A 19,254-nucleotide genomic window follows, 5' to 3' on the forward strand; every position below is an offset into this window, starting at 1 on the left:
ATATAAAAATTGTTGTTAATCCACATGAGTCAAAACCTTCTGGCAGTGGTGCATGTATTACACATACCAAACTAAATTTTTTTAAATTTTCATCACTGACTGGAATAAGATTTCTTGGCACGGATGTATTAATTGTTAATCTGATCCGAGTGAGAGAGAGAGAGAGAGAGAGAGAGAAAGAGAGAGAGAGAGAAATGGGGTTTAAGTCCACTCAACACAAACTAGGTCATCAGAGGACACATGGTTCAATTTCATTTCAATAATTTGTTGCGTGTAGGGGTCTTTAGGATTTTTAATTCTTAATTCGCATGCATCAAAACCTTTTGGTAGTGGTGCATGTACTACACATAGCGAACAGAAAACTTGATAAGACGAATTACACAATAATTAATATGAACAAAAGCTGATATAAGACATATCATTTAATAAAAACATGGCTAATTAAATCAATTGAACAAAATGCTTCCACATGTTTTAGCCCCCCCCCCCCCTCGATCAGCCCACTACCAGTGAAGTTGGCTGTACTCTTAAATCATTTCCAACCCATCTCGGAGAAAGTTATTAAACAATGACTATATATATACATTAAAAAGTACATTATATCAAATTCCAACTGCCAAGGGATCTTTTACGTGCACGCCAATGTATACATGGTACCTTGGTTTATCGTACCATCTGAACGACTAGACAGCTGTCCTTGTCAGGCCATCTGTCCTGCACCACTGACAAGGGGGAAACCACGTTGAAAAATGAATAAGATGTACTATATAGACAGCAGAAAAGATCTTTGATTACCAGTGTACTGAATTGTCTTGAGAAAGAGATACATATGTATCAGTATGGTATATAAGCAGAAAACATTTTCGATTTATAATGTATTAAATTATTATCTTTAAAATAGAATTATCTTGATTAATCACTACATATTGTAAGCAGATAACATTTTCGATTTTGAAAAAGGGAACTTTAAATTATTATCTTAAGAAAATTATCTTAAGCACTACAAAGAAAATATTTTAGATTTTGAATGTATTAAAAGAGAATGAATTATTATGTTTAAAAAATATCTTGATTAACTACGACATATGTAAGCAGAAAACATTCCTGATTTTCAGTGCATTTAAAAAAAAAAGTAACTTTGAATTATCTTATAAAAATTATCATTAGTATAACATACAAACCATTGGAATTTTAGTATGTATTAAAAGAGAAGGAATTATTATGTTTAAAAAATATCTTGATTAAGTAGCCTACCACATATGTAAAGAGCAAAGATTTTTTATTTTCATCTGGTTCTAAGGTGGGACTTACATGTTGATTTCTTGCTGCCGATATAAGAATTGATAATCGGCATGAGTCAAATCCTTCTGGCACTCTAAGTCGATATCCAACCATCTCTACATTGAAAGGTTTTAGGTTATCAACATCGAGTGGTTATTATGGTATCATTGACGTTTTGTCGCCTTTTCCCTTCATGTGGAAACAAAAACGGTGTTAACTATCGGAGGACAAATTAATTCCCGTTTAGGTACTGAAGGAAAAAAAACTCATTATAAACCATTTTCAACACAACAGATCTCATTGGTATCGAACCCCTTCAAATTCCCCGAGTCTGTTTCAATTGCGCCTCTTCACTATGATATCAACAAATGGTTATCATGGCAGATGACAATGTTAGGGGCGATGACTCAACATTTGTTCATGAAATGACAATTAAATCACCAACATTCGACAGCCATTGAAGAAACACCTCATTTCCCCCGACCCCCGTCTCATAATGAATTCTACATGCAGACATAAACGTATTAATGCAACAGATGCAGAGAAAATGACCACCGAAAAAAATAATTGTGTAAGCAGACACAATTTCCCAGAAATGTCCTTGTAAACCAGTTAAGCAGAGATCGAAGCAAAGCTATCAGATGAAATTTCAGCTTAGTGTGTAATGAATGTGCATGCCATTTAACACGTTGAAAATTGTCTTTACCACTGAACAAGAATCTAAAAGCAATAAAATGATGATTTCAATGTGAGGGGAAAAAATCTGCAGTTAACAAATAGGATGATTTTTGCTGAGAGAAAGAGAGAGAGAGAGGGGGAGAGAGAGAGAGAAATGGGGTTAAACGTCCACTCCAAACAGACTAGGTCATTTTGGGACTAACATATGGTTTAATTTTAAGATCAATAATTCGCTTGCGCAAAGGGGTTTAGCAGTGGGAGGAAACCGGAGGACCCGGAGAAAACCCACGAGGTTGGACAGGCAACCCTACTCCTTGTCACGTACAACCGGGGATTCGAAACCACGCCAGTTGACTCAATGACAGAGAGGGGGAGAAGGGAGGGGACACCAAGTCTAATAATGTTAGCATATTTATTTATACAGAAATCAAGAAAACCCCACATGAAACAAGTTACAAGAGTGGCTAGTGGACAATTTATGTATTTTACTGGTGGTAAGCTGGTAGGTTACCAAGAATTCAGGACCGGGGGGGGGGAGGGGGACAAACCATGCAGGGCCCCTGTATGTCTCTTCAACGGCCCTGTCTTTCCTAACAGCCCATTTATCCATTCTTACAATATGTACATGTTACTTAGAAATACATTATGGGAGATTCGATAACGAATTGGCAGTTCTCACTATAATAGTTAAAAACTAGAAACAGGAAAAGAGTACAGCAACATTCACGTAGAGAGTAATTAATGCTGGACAGGCTGATACAAGTCTTTAATTTTAGTTAAAAACTACGTAATGTAAAGGCAATTTGCTGAAAATTTCATTAAAATTGATCCACTATGAACAGAGAACTAAGCGATTGAAATTTCCGCCTTGCCTCGATCATCATTACTAAAGTCAATGCGATAAACAGAATAGTCTCGATTATCCATTTAATCGTTAAATCATGAAGGAAAGTTATGCAATAAATCAGCTCATAATCCACTAAAGATCGCAGGCTAGCGATGCCATCTAGAGTTGATTATGGCCTGGATAAGTTAATTGATGTCTAATTAATAATTTAGATAACATTTCAGGCCTAAAGAATAACCTGCAATAGACAGATTTAGCTCTTGCATAATGTATGTTTAGTAGATATTATCTTTTCACTATTGGCACTTTCTATCTTCCCATGTTTATGTACTGTTTTGTCGATGCCCATATAGTTGTGCAATGTCTATTATTAATGATGTACCATAACCTATAGGCATTCGAATAGATCCCCAGGATTTTCCAGTGTGGTTTCCCATTGTCAGTGGTGCAGGAGGGAGCTCCTGGCAATGGATAATGTCTAGTCATTCATATGGGGAAAAAAAACAGAGAGAGAGAGAGAAATGTGGTTTAACGTCCACTCGACACAAACTAGGTAATTTCGGGACTAACATATGGTTTAATTTTATTTACATAATTCGCTTGCGCGTAGGGGTCTTTAGCAGTGGGAGGAAACCGGAGGCCCCGGAGAAAACCCACGAGGTTGGACAGTCGACCCTACTCCTTGCCACGTACAACCGGGGATTCGAAACCACGCCAGTCGGAAAAAAAACAGAGGACCTGTGTAGTAGTACACGTTGGTGAACACCTAAAATAAACCTTGATGTAGTCCCACTGATAGGGCGAAATTTTTACTCACACCACACTGCATAGCATATGCTCATCTTCATTAGCCCGGTAGGTGTAGAAAAGTTAAACTCATTTAATCTCATTTTTTTTTCACTCGACACAAACTGTGTCATTTCGGGACTAACATATGGTTCAATATTATTTCAATAATTCGCTTCTGTGTAGGGGTCTTTAGCAGTTGGAGGAAACCGGAGTACCCGGGGAAAACCCACGAGGTTGGACAAGCGGGGAATCGAAACCACGTTACTTGACTCAATGACAGATCTTCGGATTCAACATGCACACATTAACCATTCGGCCACCCAACGCCCCATTGTTTCAGTCTTGTCAATATTATAAGCATTGATTCAGTATTATGTACATTCAACTTTATGAAATAAATATTGTTTAAACCAACCAATTAGCTTTTTTAAAATGCAAGTGCTAATTTCTCGCTTGACTGTAATGTTGAAGATGGGGTAGCAGTTGCTCCATGACACTGTTAATTGTTTTTATTAATAGAATTTACATCCAGACTGATGACCAATGGAAAAACAAACAAGATTTCCTTCTTTTTGTTAATTGAAATGTTCATCACAACTGTCTTGACGACAATACATTAATAGGATGCAAGACTCTAACAACCAGTCTGTAACAAAATGGCAGCTAAAGCAACAAGAGAAGTACATGTCTTGTTAAATGTCTTGCCTTAAACAAATCGAGTTAAAAACCTGTTTAGTCGACTTACACGATCCTTTCTGAGTCACCTTAAATCTAATTTAGAAATTCCTGATTGGCGGAATTGAGTTAAGTCGTCTGCTTCTAGGAATTGAAAGACCCAATCGTGAATGTTTAGCTTTTTTTTTGTCACTTTAATAAATTATCCTTTAATTTTTGGAATAAAGAAAATAGTACATGTGTATTCTCCAATTTCCGGGAAATATGAACTTGGTGAATTATCTTCTCATAATTTTCTTGGGATTAGTCACCGGATTTTGATGAATTCATTACTAATCCTACCCTATCAAAAGAAGATCAGTGTCGTCTGGGGAAGTAAGGCGCAACTTTTTTTTTTTAAAGCAATGACATTAGACCGTGTGTGCAATTAGAAATATTAACGTAAAAATATTCATAGCGTCCATCTCTTTTCCTAGTAGAAACGTTAAAATTGATGAAACTGGAACCTGTTGCCAGGAAACGTATCAACTTTAAAATTATAAATTTTTATGAAATTAGTTACGATTATCTCAACCTTTCTTAAAAGTTTAACTTGATGCAAATTTAGCTTTAGATGGTTGGGAGTAATGATTACTGTATTTAAGAGATCAATTCCTGTTTTGATTTTCAAGTCCCTAAGCATGATCTGTGCGATATGGGAAGCCCTTGCAAAATACAGTCAACCTTAAAACTTTTTGCCCATTTGCCAGGCCCTGAAACTCAATCTTTTCGTGATTTTCTCTAGACAAATTCCAGCAATGAAATTTCAATATTATATTCAGTAACTTTATTCAGTAATTAAGCTATAGATGCTAGTAAATAGATATTACTAACCCCACAAAAAATAAAAAGATTTTCTGATGGTCGACCCTATTTTTTCGGGCCAAGTAACCATAAACACAGATATTATTTTTCTTGGCCGTATTGTATTTACAAAAAATAAATAATACACTTTTCTTTTTCAATTAAGAATTGCACTAAACTTGTGTAAGCGATGATAGAAAATGTCTGAGCACTGAATGGTTAGGCATCTGTCAACCCAAATGGCAGATCAAGCTGAGTTTCAGAAAGATCTCTACTGCTATCAACATGATCAGATAGCTGTCAACATACTCTTGCTACTGAAGTCATGGTCATACACCATTATCAATATCAGGCTTTCTTTTATAAGGTTACAAAGTTGAAATTCTTGTAAGCAGAGAGAGAGAGAGAGAGAGAGAGAGAAAAATGGGGTTCAAGTTCACTCGACACAAACTAGGTCATTTCGGGACACTAACATATGGTTCAATTTTATTTCCAATAAACCAGAGAAAACCCATGAGGCTGGACAGGTGACTTTACTCCTTGTCAAGTACAACCGGGGGGGGGGGGGAATCGAAACCATACCAGTTGACTCAATGACAGACCTTATGATACAGCACACACACGCTAACCATTCAGTACATTTTGTGTCTTATTTAAATGATTTTTCTAGTAATTATTAATGACAGTTTGATGACCATTAACAATTTGTTAAACATTATATATTCCTTATCTGGATGAATTTTGACAAAATCTGGTTTGGTTATAGGAATATATTTTTGAAAAAAAAAAATGCACGTTTTTTTATATGCTACTTGTTCATCCTTGTTTAGTATATATTAAAGAAGATAAAGTACAAGTACTTCTATATTTATGGTAGATAATTCATAAATAAATCAAAAAATACATCATAGTAAAAAATTCACCACTTCACTTCATTCTGACATACATCAAGCCATGTAAGCTAGCTGTCTTCAGATATTAATAATAATGTATACAAAAATTTAAAATATATATATATATATATAGTTTTCACCAATCTGATACATCTTTGAATCATACATGTAAATAAATATCACCTAATAATGTAATTGTCCGCAATATCACTTCTGTGGAAGCGGACATTAACTAAAGCTGTTTCACACACAATGCACTCAGTTGTATCAGAGATGTGAGACTGTATGTCTGAACAACTAGGTATCTGTCAGCCCAAAATCTCAGATCTGATGAGGAACAACCAAGTCTATATAACAGTAATCTTATAAACCAAATTCATAGTCTTGAACATCCAACTTATAGTGTCAAGACCAGACTTATGTTCTGACGAGATAAGAAATTATTTATTCCATGAATATTTAATAATATCTTCATGAATATTCCATATCAGAGACAAAATGTCCTGTTTATAAAATGGAAACCTGATGAAGTGTTATCCACTAATTGCTGGGGACAAGAATGATTACCATCGATTTTCTTAATTGATTTTTGTTTAAATTGTGGGCTTACATTTGGACAACCAGGTTCAATCAAAGTCATATGAATTGGATATGCTTTTTTAAGTATTGTTTTGTAAGTGTACAAGGTTCAAATTTAAGTCCGAAAAAATTGGATATATTCATAAAGTTATTTGTCAGTGTGCCCTGACATTAAATCTAACAGCTTTGTCCCCTGAATTTCTCAATTCAATCAACATATTAGGTATATTGAGCAGAATGGTGGAGGAGAGCAACAAGATATTTGCAGGCAGTTAAAAGAGATTTTTCAGGAAAAGGTACTAGTTTGGGTTAATATTAATCCATAAATACAATCCATGAAGCAATCAAGGTACTAAGGGGTACTCTACACTGACTATTAATTAAGCTGTTTTGGGGTACCCTACCTGACTATTAATTAACTGAAAGCAATCACGCTGTTTTGGGGTACTCTTCACTGACTACTATTTACCTCAAAGCAATCAAACTATTTTGGGGTACTCTACACTGACTATTAATTAACTCAAAGCAATCAAAGAACTATATGTGTACACCTAGATTATTTAACTCAAAGCAATTTAAGTATTATGGGGTACGCTATGCCTATTATGGGCTAACTCAATCTATTCAAACCAAACTAGTACCTAACATGTTCAATCTTATTTCAATAATTTGTTTGCATGCAGGGGTATTTTACATGGAGAAAACCCACAAGGTTGTATACATGATATATACGCTCATACTATATTTCTACAATGAATGTCATGTATTGGCCTAACCAATTCTTATTAGCACCTAATTAACCCCTGTGACCTTTAACCTTTTTGGTTGAAATGTTGGTCTAACTGTACATCTCACCTAATTTGAGGTGATAATAACTCTTCTAGTGCATTGTGTAAAACAAAGTGTCCTTCTAAAGGCAAAAAAAAAAGAAAGAAAAAAAGTTGCCTTGAGTGTAAACAGGTATAAGTGATTGAAACGAGAAACTTGTCCGGGAAGACATCACTTCTAGTACTGTGTAATTAGACTGAGTGTGATAAGTGCATCAGTTTGAATTTTCACCAACCTTGCTGACGACATTTTGCACGGCCATCGCCTGTTTCATCTGAATAATCTCCACAATGATCTATATTATCGCAGACAAGATCGAGATCCACACACCATTTATTATCACACTGAAACTGTGAACCACAAGTTTCATATTTTAAATAATCTGAAAAATAAAAGTAGGAAAAAAATAATTACATGTACAATGCATGGAAGGAGAAACTTGGTTATATAATCAAAGCTATTTTGTTTCATCCATGTGACCCAACATACTCTAGAAAACTCTTCAAGAAATAACTTTGACAAGTGAGAACCCAAATTTTTTTCAACTCATGAAGTAACCCATGAGAATCAAATGAAATGAAATGAAATGGGGTTTAACATCCTACTGTTCTGCTCCTATTCTGGGCTAATGAAGACGGGCATACGCCATACAGTGTGCTATGAGGGAAATTTAGCCCGGGCAGCGGCACTATCGCCTACTCTTATATCGAATTCGAACTGCCAAGGGATCTTTTACATGCATTCCAATGTATACACGGGACCTCGGTTTTTTGTATAATCCGAAGGACTAGACAGCTGTCTATGTCAGGCCCTCCGTCCTGCATCACTGACAAGGGGAAACCATGCCGGAAAATCGGGATAACTTTCTCGGCCAATGCAGGGACCGAAGACTCCCAACGTCCAGGCTCGCGTGCCAGCATCTTACTACGTGATCCCCCCATAATCTCTCAATTCTGTGATAACTGGTAAATATCTATGACATATGAAAAAGTAATTCAAGAGAAGATAACTGTGTTAAGAGTGTGATTTATATCATGTATAATTGATAAAACGAGACCCCGAGTTTATCAGCAGGTTGAACTTGAAGACTTATATCCAAGGTAATTAATTATCACCTACAACTTCATTTATAACTTTCCCTTTTTCTTATCTCTACGTGAAGATAAAAGGTGGAGGTCTGCAGATTAAACAAATCAGCTTGATAATAAATAATCGGATAGTTATAAATAAACACACTACATATACATAACAAATTGCAAAAGACATGACGAAAAAAAGAAAAGAGCTGTTCAGATTAATTCTAGTTGGTGAACCAAATTTTTATAAACTGAATGATTTACTACCATTTAAAATACTGATGATGAATAAAAATATAGAAATTTTAAAATGTTTAGGAGTTTTTTGCAACAATTCGTTCATATCTTTGTCAAGTTGTGTATCTTTGTATAATTATGTCCATGTATGTATCCTTTGTTTGTTTCATGTATATTTCTATTATTTTTATTTGTATATGCACATAACCTTATAAGGTTTTTTATGCAATAAAGTTTCTTCTTCTTCTTCTTCATAACTACATTTTTATCATTTTATAAACTAGAGAGAGAAACAGACAGAGAGAGAGATGGAGGGTTTAAGTCAACTCCACACAAACTAGGTCTTCAATAATTTGCTTGCAGGTTATATGAATTATTCCGGTATCGGCACAAGCACTCAATACACCGAACAAGGAATATTCCGGATTTACTGATTGTATTTATTTCCTGGTGTTTTAATAGAATTAACTCCCATGTTCGATAGATGGTGTTTTACTAAAGGAAAGAAGTATGGTCTGCTGCCATTCTGGTTGTTATGTTGTCAATATATCCTTTCCATAAGTATAACACGATCACAAATGTCAATATTACCTGCCACAGGTAAATTTCAACGTATGCGATTTCCGCCGTTCTCTGTGAGTAGTCATAACTTTCCGCCAATAAACAAGCTATTAAACACAAAAACATAATTTGGAACACAATTATTATTTTAATTAAAGCGGCGTTTCGTTGAGGGGTCTCTCAACATTTTCAACGAAACGTCGCTTTGAAATTAAAATAGTAATTGTGTTCCATATTATGTTTTTGTGTTTATTACGTATGTCAATTGCTAAATGCCGCTAAAAGAAGAATAAAAAAGCTGTGAAGTAATTTTAGTCCCTCTGCTTATATTCTAGTCTATATATTTATGAGCAGGTAACATTGACATTCAGGATCGTGTTATACTCATGGAAAGGATATGTTGACATATAATTACTAGCATAATGCCCAAATATTATGAAGCTTTTTCGGTGATCTTTAGGGGTTAAGCAGTGGAGAACTTGGAGAAACTTATGAAGTTTGCTCCTTGTCACAAATGACCGAGATTGAAACCCAATCTGTTTCACAGAGTATTACAAAAGTCGTCTAATATCTCTGTAAAAGATGACTGCCTTCAACACATGACGTCATATCACGCGCCGTCAAACATTGGCTCAATGGCGCGTGCATTGTTTACATAAGACGTTACTGATTCAAGCAGAATGGCGCCTTTTACTCATTTTAATACCCATTTACACTAAAATAGGAAATAATATTTACCTACAAATACTTCAAACGTCTTTATTTATTTTTCTAATACATAAAAAAAATGTTTTAGAATTTAATTTGTCGGAGGAAAAAAGTTAATATTTGTGGCTCATTAAGTCGCATCGATGTCATCCTTATCAGTGATTGTCGCGGCCTAGCGAATATTCACTGCAGATCAGTGTCATTGAAACCATGCCACTTGATTCAATGACAGGCCATTATGATCTAATCTAAACCATATTGTGTATTTTACAACTTTCCCTCGACAAAAGGGACATTAATTTTCAAAATATCAGCAAGGGATTTAACTTATATTTTGCTACAAAGGAGAGGAAAAATTGAAGCACCATTTAAGCAGTACAAACTGCCATTAAAACATGGCATTTTTATGTTTAAAACCATAATGCTCTTTTTTTAAATTTTGATTCGACAAATGGGACAGTCAATTTCAGCAAAGGATCGAATTCAAAATGAAATACAAGTATGAAGAAAAATTTAAGCACTTCCTTAGCACGGACATACAGCAATTAAAAATTTGGCATTTTTATGTTTTAATCTATAATTCTTTATTCCACCAGACAGTCCTGAATCATTTGCTGTAGTGCTTGATGAGCAATGTTGTTACGATCCTCTCTTTTAGAAATTAAAAACTGTTAACAGTTAATCCCTGTTAGCATTTTTCATCATTAATGGGATTCGTTTTTTTGTGAAGAAGAGTGGCGTCAATACGGACCATTAAAATAATGGATAGTGTAACCCAAACTAACAAGCATATGGCTGGTAGGAGATAAAAACCTTATCTTATAGTAAAACTATTTTCCAGTTTAACTGGGTACATTTCTGTCTGATTGTAGTAAAAAATGAATCTGTCCTATTTTCGTGATGACACTTCACATTTATCTTTAACTATAGGTGAAATGGTAGTGGATTGTGTATTTATTTATAGATTTAAATACCTCAGCCTCTTGTTACAGGTTATAGTTTTTCTCTTTAACAGATGTGTTAATCGTGTTGACATCCCAGGGGTGTCATGGTAGTTGTGTGGAGAGGGAACTTGACTCTTGACTAGAATGATGTAGGTTTGAATATTGTCCTAGGCCAAGAAGAATCCCATGGTGTCATGGTAGAGGCCTGGATAGGGAACTAGATTATAAGAATCTTAGAAATAAAATGAAATGAGGTTTAACATCCTACTGGGCTAATGAAGACAGGCATACCCCATACAGTGTGCTATGATGGAAATTTTGCCCGGACAACCTACTCCTACTCGAATTCCAACTCCAGAGGGTTCTTTTACAAAGGACCTCGTTTTTTTTGTCCCATCCAAACGACTATTCGTTCTCTCTGTCCTACAGCTCCAACATCTTACTCATTGAGCCACTGCGACTCCCTTAGAATCTTGGGAAGACCCATTCCCATTTGTCAGGGGTGGTACCTGCGGGTCTTACCAAGTAAAGTGTTGCCAATTCGTTTGGATTTGACAGACGATCAAGGCTCCCTTACAAGCACTTCAATGTGTAAACAGAACCTCCATTTTCCATTCCATCCAACCAACATCTTACTCCCGGCTCCCTTATAATTCTGAGAAGAACCAAGTAAAGTGTTACCTAGTCGTTTGGATTTGACAGAAAATCAAGACCCCCCTTACATACACTCCACTGTGTAAACATGTCCTCAGTTTTCCATCCCATCCAAACAACTAGACACAGTTCCTTGCCAAACACTCCTGCACCACTGACAAGGGGAACCCCACAGTGGAAAATCCTGAGGAAGTTTTTCAACCAACATCTATCAATAAACGGATAAAGAATATTTATCTAGTTTTGAGGTTTTGTTTTGTTATTACTTTCTTGAAGGCTTAAGCTTGGTCGCCGGGGAGACATTCCTCATGGGGTCAATCAGTTTGAATTGCACATGACTTCAAAATTTTTGGACCAAACCCAACCCTAACCCTAACCCTAGCATGCGGTGCGTGTCAGTGTCGTTAAAAATAAACCATCATCTCGTTTATCAACGCCAGATTTCGTCAATCCACCATGGCCGGTGTTGTGAGGAATGTCTCCCTTGTGCAAAATTTGAAGGCTTAAAGGTTACAACAAAAATATGTCTGTCTAGAGAATGACAAGATTTTGACCAAACTTATATCAAACACATGTGGAAAGGATATCACTGAAAATAAAACTGCAGAAGAGTTACAGTTACGCAATGAAAAACATTGACAAAATGTTTTGTCAAGAACGGAAAAATGCATCACACAGAGCTTTCTAATAAAATAATAACAGGATTATTTGCAGCATGTGGAAAGTGATGACTGTCAGTTATCCAGACAAGAGATGATACACTCTAATCTCCAAGTCTAAATTGTTTCTCATGCAAGATGTTTTCCTTCATTCATCATGGACTCTTAGACTCACAACTAGAATGCTCCAGGTTTATCAGTAGAAAAGATATTGTCAAGACCACTTGTCATTGGTAAAGCCTACAGATATATTCTGTTTAAGATTTGGTGGTGCTTGGAAAAAAGATCACCTAGGGCAGTTGGAATTTGTATAAATGTTGTTGTCCAGTAAACTTCTTTTTCTTAGCATTATTCAGGGGGGTTTAGATGGCCGAACGGTTAGCACATGCGCGCTGTATAATAAGGTCTGACATTGAGTCAACTGGCGTAGTTTCCATTCCTCGGTTGTACACGACAAGGAGTAAGGTCGCCTGTCCAACCTCATGGGTTTTCTCAGGGCCCTTCGGTTTCCTCCCACTGCTAAGGTCCCCTATGCATAAGCAAATTATTGAAATAAAATTGTACCATGTGTTAGTCCTGAAATGACCTAGTTTGCATTGAGTGGACGTTAAAACCCATTTCTCTCTCTCTCCCCTAGCAAATAGTCTTGTGTTGACAAGACATTAAACCTCATGTTTTTGATTTCTGCAGATTAGGTGGGCCAATGGTTTAACACCTGAAGAGAAGATTTACGATTCAAGCGTTGTGTTTTCGATCTCACATGTGTATGTGACATGGAGTAGGGAGGCCTAGCTGCTCAGCCATGTAGACTTTCTTCAGGTGCTCCCCCTCCTGCCTGAACCCCACTGCTCAAGACCCTAGCAGAAATCAGACATGTACCAGTAATCGTTGTTTTGTCCAGAAATATCCTAGTATGTTTTAAGTGGCAATTAAACCCTATTTCTCTCCCACTTTCTTTTCTTTTCAATCATTATAAGAACATCCGTTTGTCATTCAATACACATACATTTCTTTGTTGAAATTTATGCTACTGAGCACTTCAAAAACATCTGAGCTTTTTTCACAAATGAAAATGATCAATCTGATACAATAATTCAAAAATCGTTTTCATGTAGCTATATCTTTTTCGCGTTCGATATATCGAATTCTCTGGAAATACATTAGTATTTCAAAACATCAAGGGAATCGGTTACCTGTAATATTCTTTATAGAGTTTATTTTCGTTCAAATAATTTGGTTGTAGGTTTTATATTAAAGCTTTGAGTTACAATATTTGATGAATATTTATTAGAAATTGATTTAAAATGTTGTCATTAAGGATGCATTATGCAAGCAATAAATCTGCCTATTGCAGATCTATCTTTTGGCTTGAAATGTTATCTAAATTTTAATTAAACATTTATTAACATGAAAAGCCCATAATCAAGGGCAATACTAATTTCGTAAGAATACCACCCAAAAATCTGAAAAGTACCGAAAAATGACCGAAATTCTTTTTTTTGATACTAATTAACTGAAAAAATCACTAAATACCCCCCAAACTACTGGAAAATTAGGGACTTCATTGGATTCACAGGCTCCAATTTGTTTTCCCGGTGATTAGTGTTATTTTTTTTCGTATTTAATGACTTTTTGGTATTTAGGGTTTTTCAGATTTTTTTGGTAATTAATATCAGTATTTTTCAGGTCTTAGGGGATTTTTTTCAGTATTTTTCAGGATATACTAGAGTTGATTATCAACTCTCTTGACCATTGGATGGCAGAGATTTAAAACACCAGGCAAATCAATGTCTCTTGTAACAAGTTATTTTAAATCAGTTTATTATTTGTGTTTCTAAGCTATAAAATTGTTGCTGCAACAAATAATTTCCTATTAAAAATCAAAAAATCTGTAAAATAATATTGATCAGAACAATTCCAGAACGTGCATTTTTTTGTGTGTTCTGTTTATTTAAGAAACATGTCAAAATTAGGCAACTTGGTGAAAATATTTACTGAAGAATTGAGTCTGTGGTGAAATTGTTGATGAGATATGTGTTTATACAGTGATAAAACTGGGGTGAATTGTGGTAATATTTGTGAAGAACTTGGAATGAAAATTGTTGATGCTGTCATCTCCTGACATGAAAACAAACACATTAATGGATGCACCCTGTTGCAACCCTCTTACACACCTTGGCACATGTCAAATAAATGATTAATATCGACAATCAGCAACCCCCTTCCAACCAATGGTGGTGGTATCAATAATATTAACATTTTTTTTTTTTTTTTTTAAAGGTCCACTTACAGAAATGTTTTTCTATAATCCAATTTGTACATGGTCTCCATAAAGTTTAACAGAGAGAGAGAGAGAGAAATGGGGTTTAATGTCCACTCGACACAAACCAGGTCATTTCGGGACTAAGATATGGTTTAATTTTATTTACATAATTCGCTAGCGCGTAGGGGTCTTTAGTAGTAAGAGGAAACTGGACGACCCGGAGAAAACCCACGAGGTTGGACCCTACTCCTTGTCACGTACAACCAGGTATTCGAAACCACGTCAGTTGACTCACTGACAGGCCTGATGATACAGCACGCACGTGCTAACCATTCGGCCACCCAACCCCCCTAAAGTTTAACAGAAAAGTAAGATGTTTCATTTCATAAAGTTAGTATCTACCAGGCAGGTCACATTGAAATCAGTTATGAAGAATCAACTATCGTACAGGTGCCCAGTGCATGTTCACATCTGTAACGGGTATGTGTGCTGTTGGCAACTAATTTACTGATATTGTAAGGATACCATTTGAGTCTGCATGACATTTTGTATCCAAAAACACAAAATAATACAATAAAAAGAATGAATGAAATAATGAAATCGGTTTTAACATCTTACTTTTTTCACTAGTCATGCTAATGAAGACAGCGTGCAGCCTACTCTTATTTTGATTTCCAACTGTCAATATTCTGTCAATGGCATAAAGGGGAAATGCCTACTTTCCTGCACTAACTATAAAGAATTTCATTGCAGTACTATGGGCTACTCTTAACCAAATTTCAAACTGTCAATGGATCTCTAACATCCCACTTTTCTGCATAAGCCATAAAGAAAAGCATTGCAGTACTACTGCCTACTCCTATTTCGATTTTCAATTGTCCAGGCTAGGACTGGGAGGCTGAATGGTTAACGTTGGATCAGAAGGTTTGTCATTGAGTCGAGTTGAGTGACATGGTTTCGATCCCCCGCGACAAGGAGTAGGGTCGCCAGTCCAACCTCGTGGGTCTTCTCTGGGTCCTCCAGTTTCCTCCTATTGCTAAAGAACCCTACGTGCAAGCGTTTGAAATAAAATTGAACCATATGTTAGTTCTGAAATGACCTAGTTTGTGTTGAGTTGATGTTAAACCCCATTTTTTTTCTCTCCAACTGTCTAGGGATCTTTAATATGCTGCCAATGGTACATGTATAAAGAGCAGCTTGTTTTCCTTTTAATTCGATGGACTAGATATTACTCCCTGTTAGGCCCTAAATCAGGCTGATAAATCCTGAGGAACATGGGTCGCCCTTGAGTGAGCCAGTGCCATGGCTTCCACAATGAAAACAATGTCTATAAACAAATGCTACATTTTTGTTCTCATTAAAGTGACTTCTACCAATATTTTGGGTTTGGAAGCTCCACACATTATTTCTCCCCTTTTTCTTAATTTGATAAAAGCCACACGTTACGATTACACGTTCTGAACTGTTCCAGTTTGAGATTTTTCAAATATCTTTCTCACTGGTGGTCTATGTTCCTTCTGAAGAAGAATGTTAAAAATTTGACAGGTAAAAATACGTAGAGGTTTTAACCAAATTATCTGTAAATTAACTTGGAACATCTCTCTCTGACATCAAATTCATACTTAGAGTACAATGTATAAGAAGGTACAGGGTATAAAAATAATAAGAAGATCCGTTTTTTGCCATGGCATTTTCAAATTAATCGTTTTACACCTGCAGTTAACATTAGTTTTAAGGTATAATACATGTTTTGCTGTTTTTAATGCCTAATCAAAACTGACTAAATGATGTGAAATCCGATAAAACAAATGACAGAAAATGTTTCTTTATCAACAAATTTACACAATTATTATTTTTCGTCTTAAATAACAGTTTTTTTTGGCAATAATTCTGTACTTTATTGCACTGGTACAGGTGAAAATAATAATTAGAATAGCTATATATGTATAATTTTTAATTTGAATTGATTGTTGCTTCTGGTCAAATAGATGCTGAAAGTTTCCTTTTTAATCCAAAAAGCTAGAACATGTGATTGATGAACGTCTGCAATATTTTATGGCCTTTTAGGCCATAGATAAGATAAGATAAGATGTTTATTGCATCAAAACGTCCATGAAGGACAGCATGCATACATATACACATGATTTAACAATCTGACTACTTGGTCATTACAAATAGCCTACATGTACTTTCAGTTTCAGATAATAATTAGTTTAGAAAATAGAACAGATGACCCAATATGCTTCACGTTCTTGCTATAATAGTTAAAAAATAGATAATGAAAAATGAATATATTGAAAATTTCATTCAAATCACTTTTTGCATAAACAGCATAGATCTATTATTGTTGTAACAATATTATTTGATTTTAAATCTTGTGGATGTTTAAATCCATTTAAATCATTGACATCCGATAAGCTAGAGAGTTGATTATAGGCTTGTCATATGAATAAATGTCTAAATAATAATTTATACAACATTTGAAATCAAAAGAAAAACCTGTAATAGGCAGATTTAGCTCTTATATAAGCACGAACACCTATATTATTATGTGTAATTTACAAGTAAAGAGTTTCTGATAACCAGTTTTACTATAAAAACTACCAGATAGATAGAAAATATAGAATTCTTATATCAAGGCAGGTGGAAAGATAATTACATTATTTCAAATCTAATTATTGCTGTTCAACTAATCACCAATAACAGCAGTTTTTTGTTAATATAGTGCTGAACGTATTTTTAAAAAGTAACCGAAAAGGACAGATGTCTTATAGATATGCAAATTCATTTTGTATGCAACAAAATTTTGAATTTTATTCTTAAACTATTTAGGGAAATCCACCATTTAATTCTTTTACATAGTGAAAATTTTAAGTGACATTTGTAGTTAATTGAGCACGTTTCATGGCAGTTTTTCATCTTACAACAACCATCGAACTGTCTAATTCTCAAAACAAATAACAAAATTGCGCAAAGCTATTGACATTGTTAAAATTTTCCTGAATGCTAAAATGCCCCCAAAAGTGCCCGTCAGCTGTTATAATTTCCAGAAATGTTTCACTAACAAATGGAATGAATATTTCTATCATGAAATTCTGATGAGTTTCATTCTTTTATCTACTGAAAATTCAACTCTGCATTAAAAAAAAAATCCAATGACTACTTTCAACGTGCATCAAAACAATCGATAATTGCTTCTGATTTTGCAATTTACCTTGTAAACTTTTTTTACGGGTGTATTACAGGTGTTGACTATTTGTTAATAGAAGTTCTAACATTAACAAGTTCAAGTTGGAATAGGTTGAATAGATAGAACAGATGTATCATGTATGTAAATTAGTTTATCTAACAGCACACTAACTTTTTCTACCTTTTACATGTGTTTTTAACAAGCTATTGATAAACGGCAACATGTGTAAATGTTTGTTTTAGTAATGGAGGGGAAACACGTATGAAGTAACCATTAACCATTTAATAAACTATCTTACCCAGTCGACTAGATATATTATAGCTTTAATGATTTCAACAGATCAACTCAATAAACTCCGTCAGAAAACATGATTAACTCTTCAATTTCTTTTTTTTTTTCGTTAATGTACTTGTCTGCATTCATTCTAGTTTGAATGTGATACACTGGAGGAAATGCATTGATTAAAATTCAATAAATGAAATGAAATGAAATGGGGTTTAACGTCCTACTTTTCTGCAGCAACTGGGCTAATGAAGATGGCCATATGCCATAGAGTATATGATGTAAGAGAATGTTTGCTTGGATAAAAGCATTTCTCCTGCATGGTTTCCCCTTGTCAGAGGTGCAGGATGGAGGGCCTGAAAAGGACAGCTATCTAGTCATTCAGATGTAATGAAAAATCAAGGTCCTGTGTACACATTGGCATGTACCTAAAAGTCGATATATGAGTAGGCTGTAACGCCACTGTCCGGGCTAAATTTCCCTCATAGCATCACTGTATGGCGTATGCCTGTCTTTATTAGCCCAGTTGGAGCAGAACAGTCACGTAGGACGTTAAACCCATTTCATTTCATTTCACAAAAGCGTTTCTGCCTGTTCTTCGTAAAATTCCAACTATTAAGGGTTCTCTTGTATGTTGTGGAAATTGGTTTTTGATCCTATGCGGACAACCAGAATCTCTTCCCTGTCAGACCCTACAGTTCTGCACCAGTAACTAAGGGAAACCAGGCGGCAGAACTTAGACTTTCCTTCTCGGCCAACACTGGAATTCAACCAGGGACCTCCTGGTTAGTGAGGGAACACCAGACTCACTGAGCCACCCCTAAGTAGATTTATACTATAGTATCTACATTTAATTGGTGCTTAAATGGACATTACGTAGATTTATATAAAGAACTGTCTGTTCTTGCTATAATATTTCAAAAATAGATAATGCAAAATGAATATATTGAAAACTTCATTCAAATTACTTTATTTTGAGTAAAGTTATCAATGGTTGTAGTCTTTACAAGATGTGTGCATTGATTGTAACCACTGTACTGGTCATCTGAGTTTTAGCCTCATTAAATGGTCAAACAGCTTTAATCTACTTAATATCGGGGCCATCCGATGGCATGGAGAGTTGATTATGGTCTTGTCACATTCATAAATGTCTAAATTAATAATTTATATAACAGTTAAGGCCTAAAGAAAGACCTGCAATAGGCATATTTAGCTCTAACGTAATGCCTGTTTAAATGAGCAGAATCTTACAGAATCATTATTTTAC

At 35.2% G+C, this 19,254-nt stretch overlaps 1 protein-coding gene across 1 annotated transcript in view; it reads right to left on the bottom strand.

The window, feature by feature from the left end:
• LOC126816865 (uncharacterized) overlaps positions 1 to 19,254 on the bottom strand; it is a 116,027-nt gene that overhangs the window by 32,402 nt on the left and 64,371 nt on the right. Inside the window, exon 5 of the mRNA XM_050543655.2 lies at positions 7,649 to 7,795. Within this exon, the coding sequence (XP_050399612.2) occupies positions 7,649 to 7,795 (147 nt within the window). The remainder of the gene's footprint in view (positions 1 to 7,648; positions 7,796 to 19,254) is intronic.

The sequence above is a fragment of the Patella vulgata genome, chromosome 3 (assembly GCF_932274485.2).
Source record: "Patella vulgata chromosome 3, xgPatVulg1.2, whole genome shotgun sequence".
Taxonomy (NCBI): domain Eukaryota; kingdom Metazoa; phylum Mollusca; class Gastropoda; family Patellidae; genus Patella; species Patella vulgata.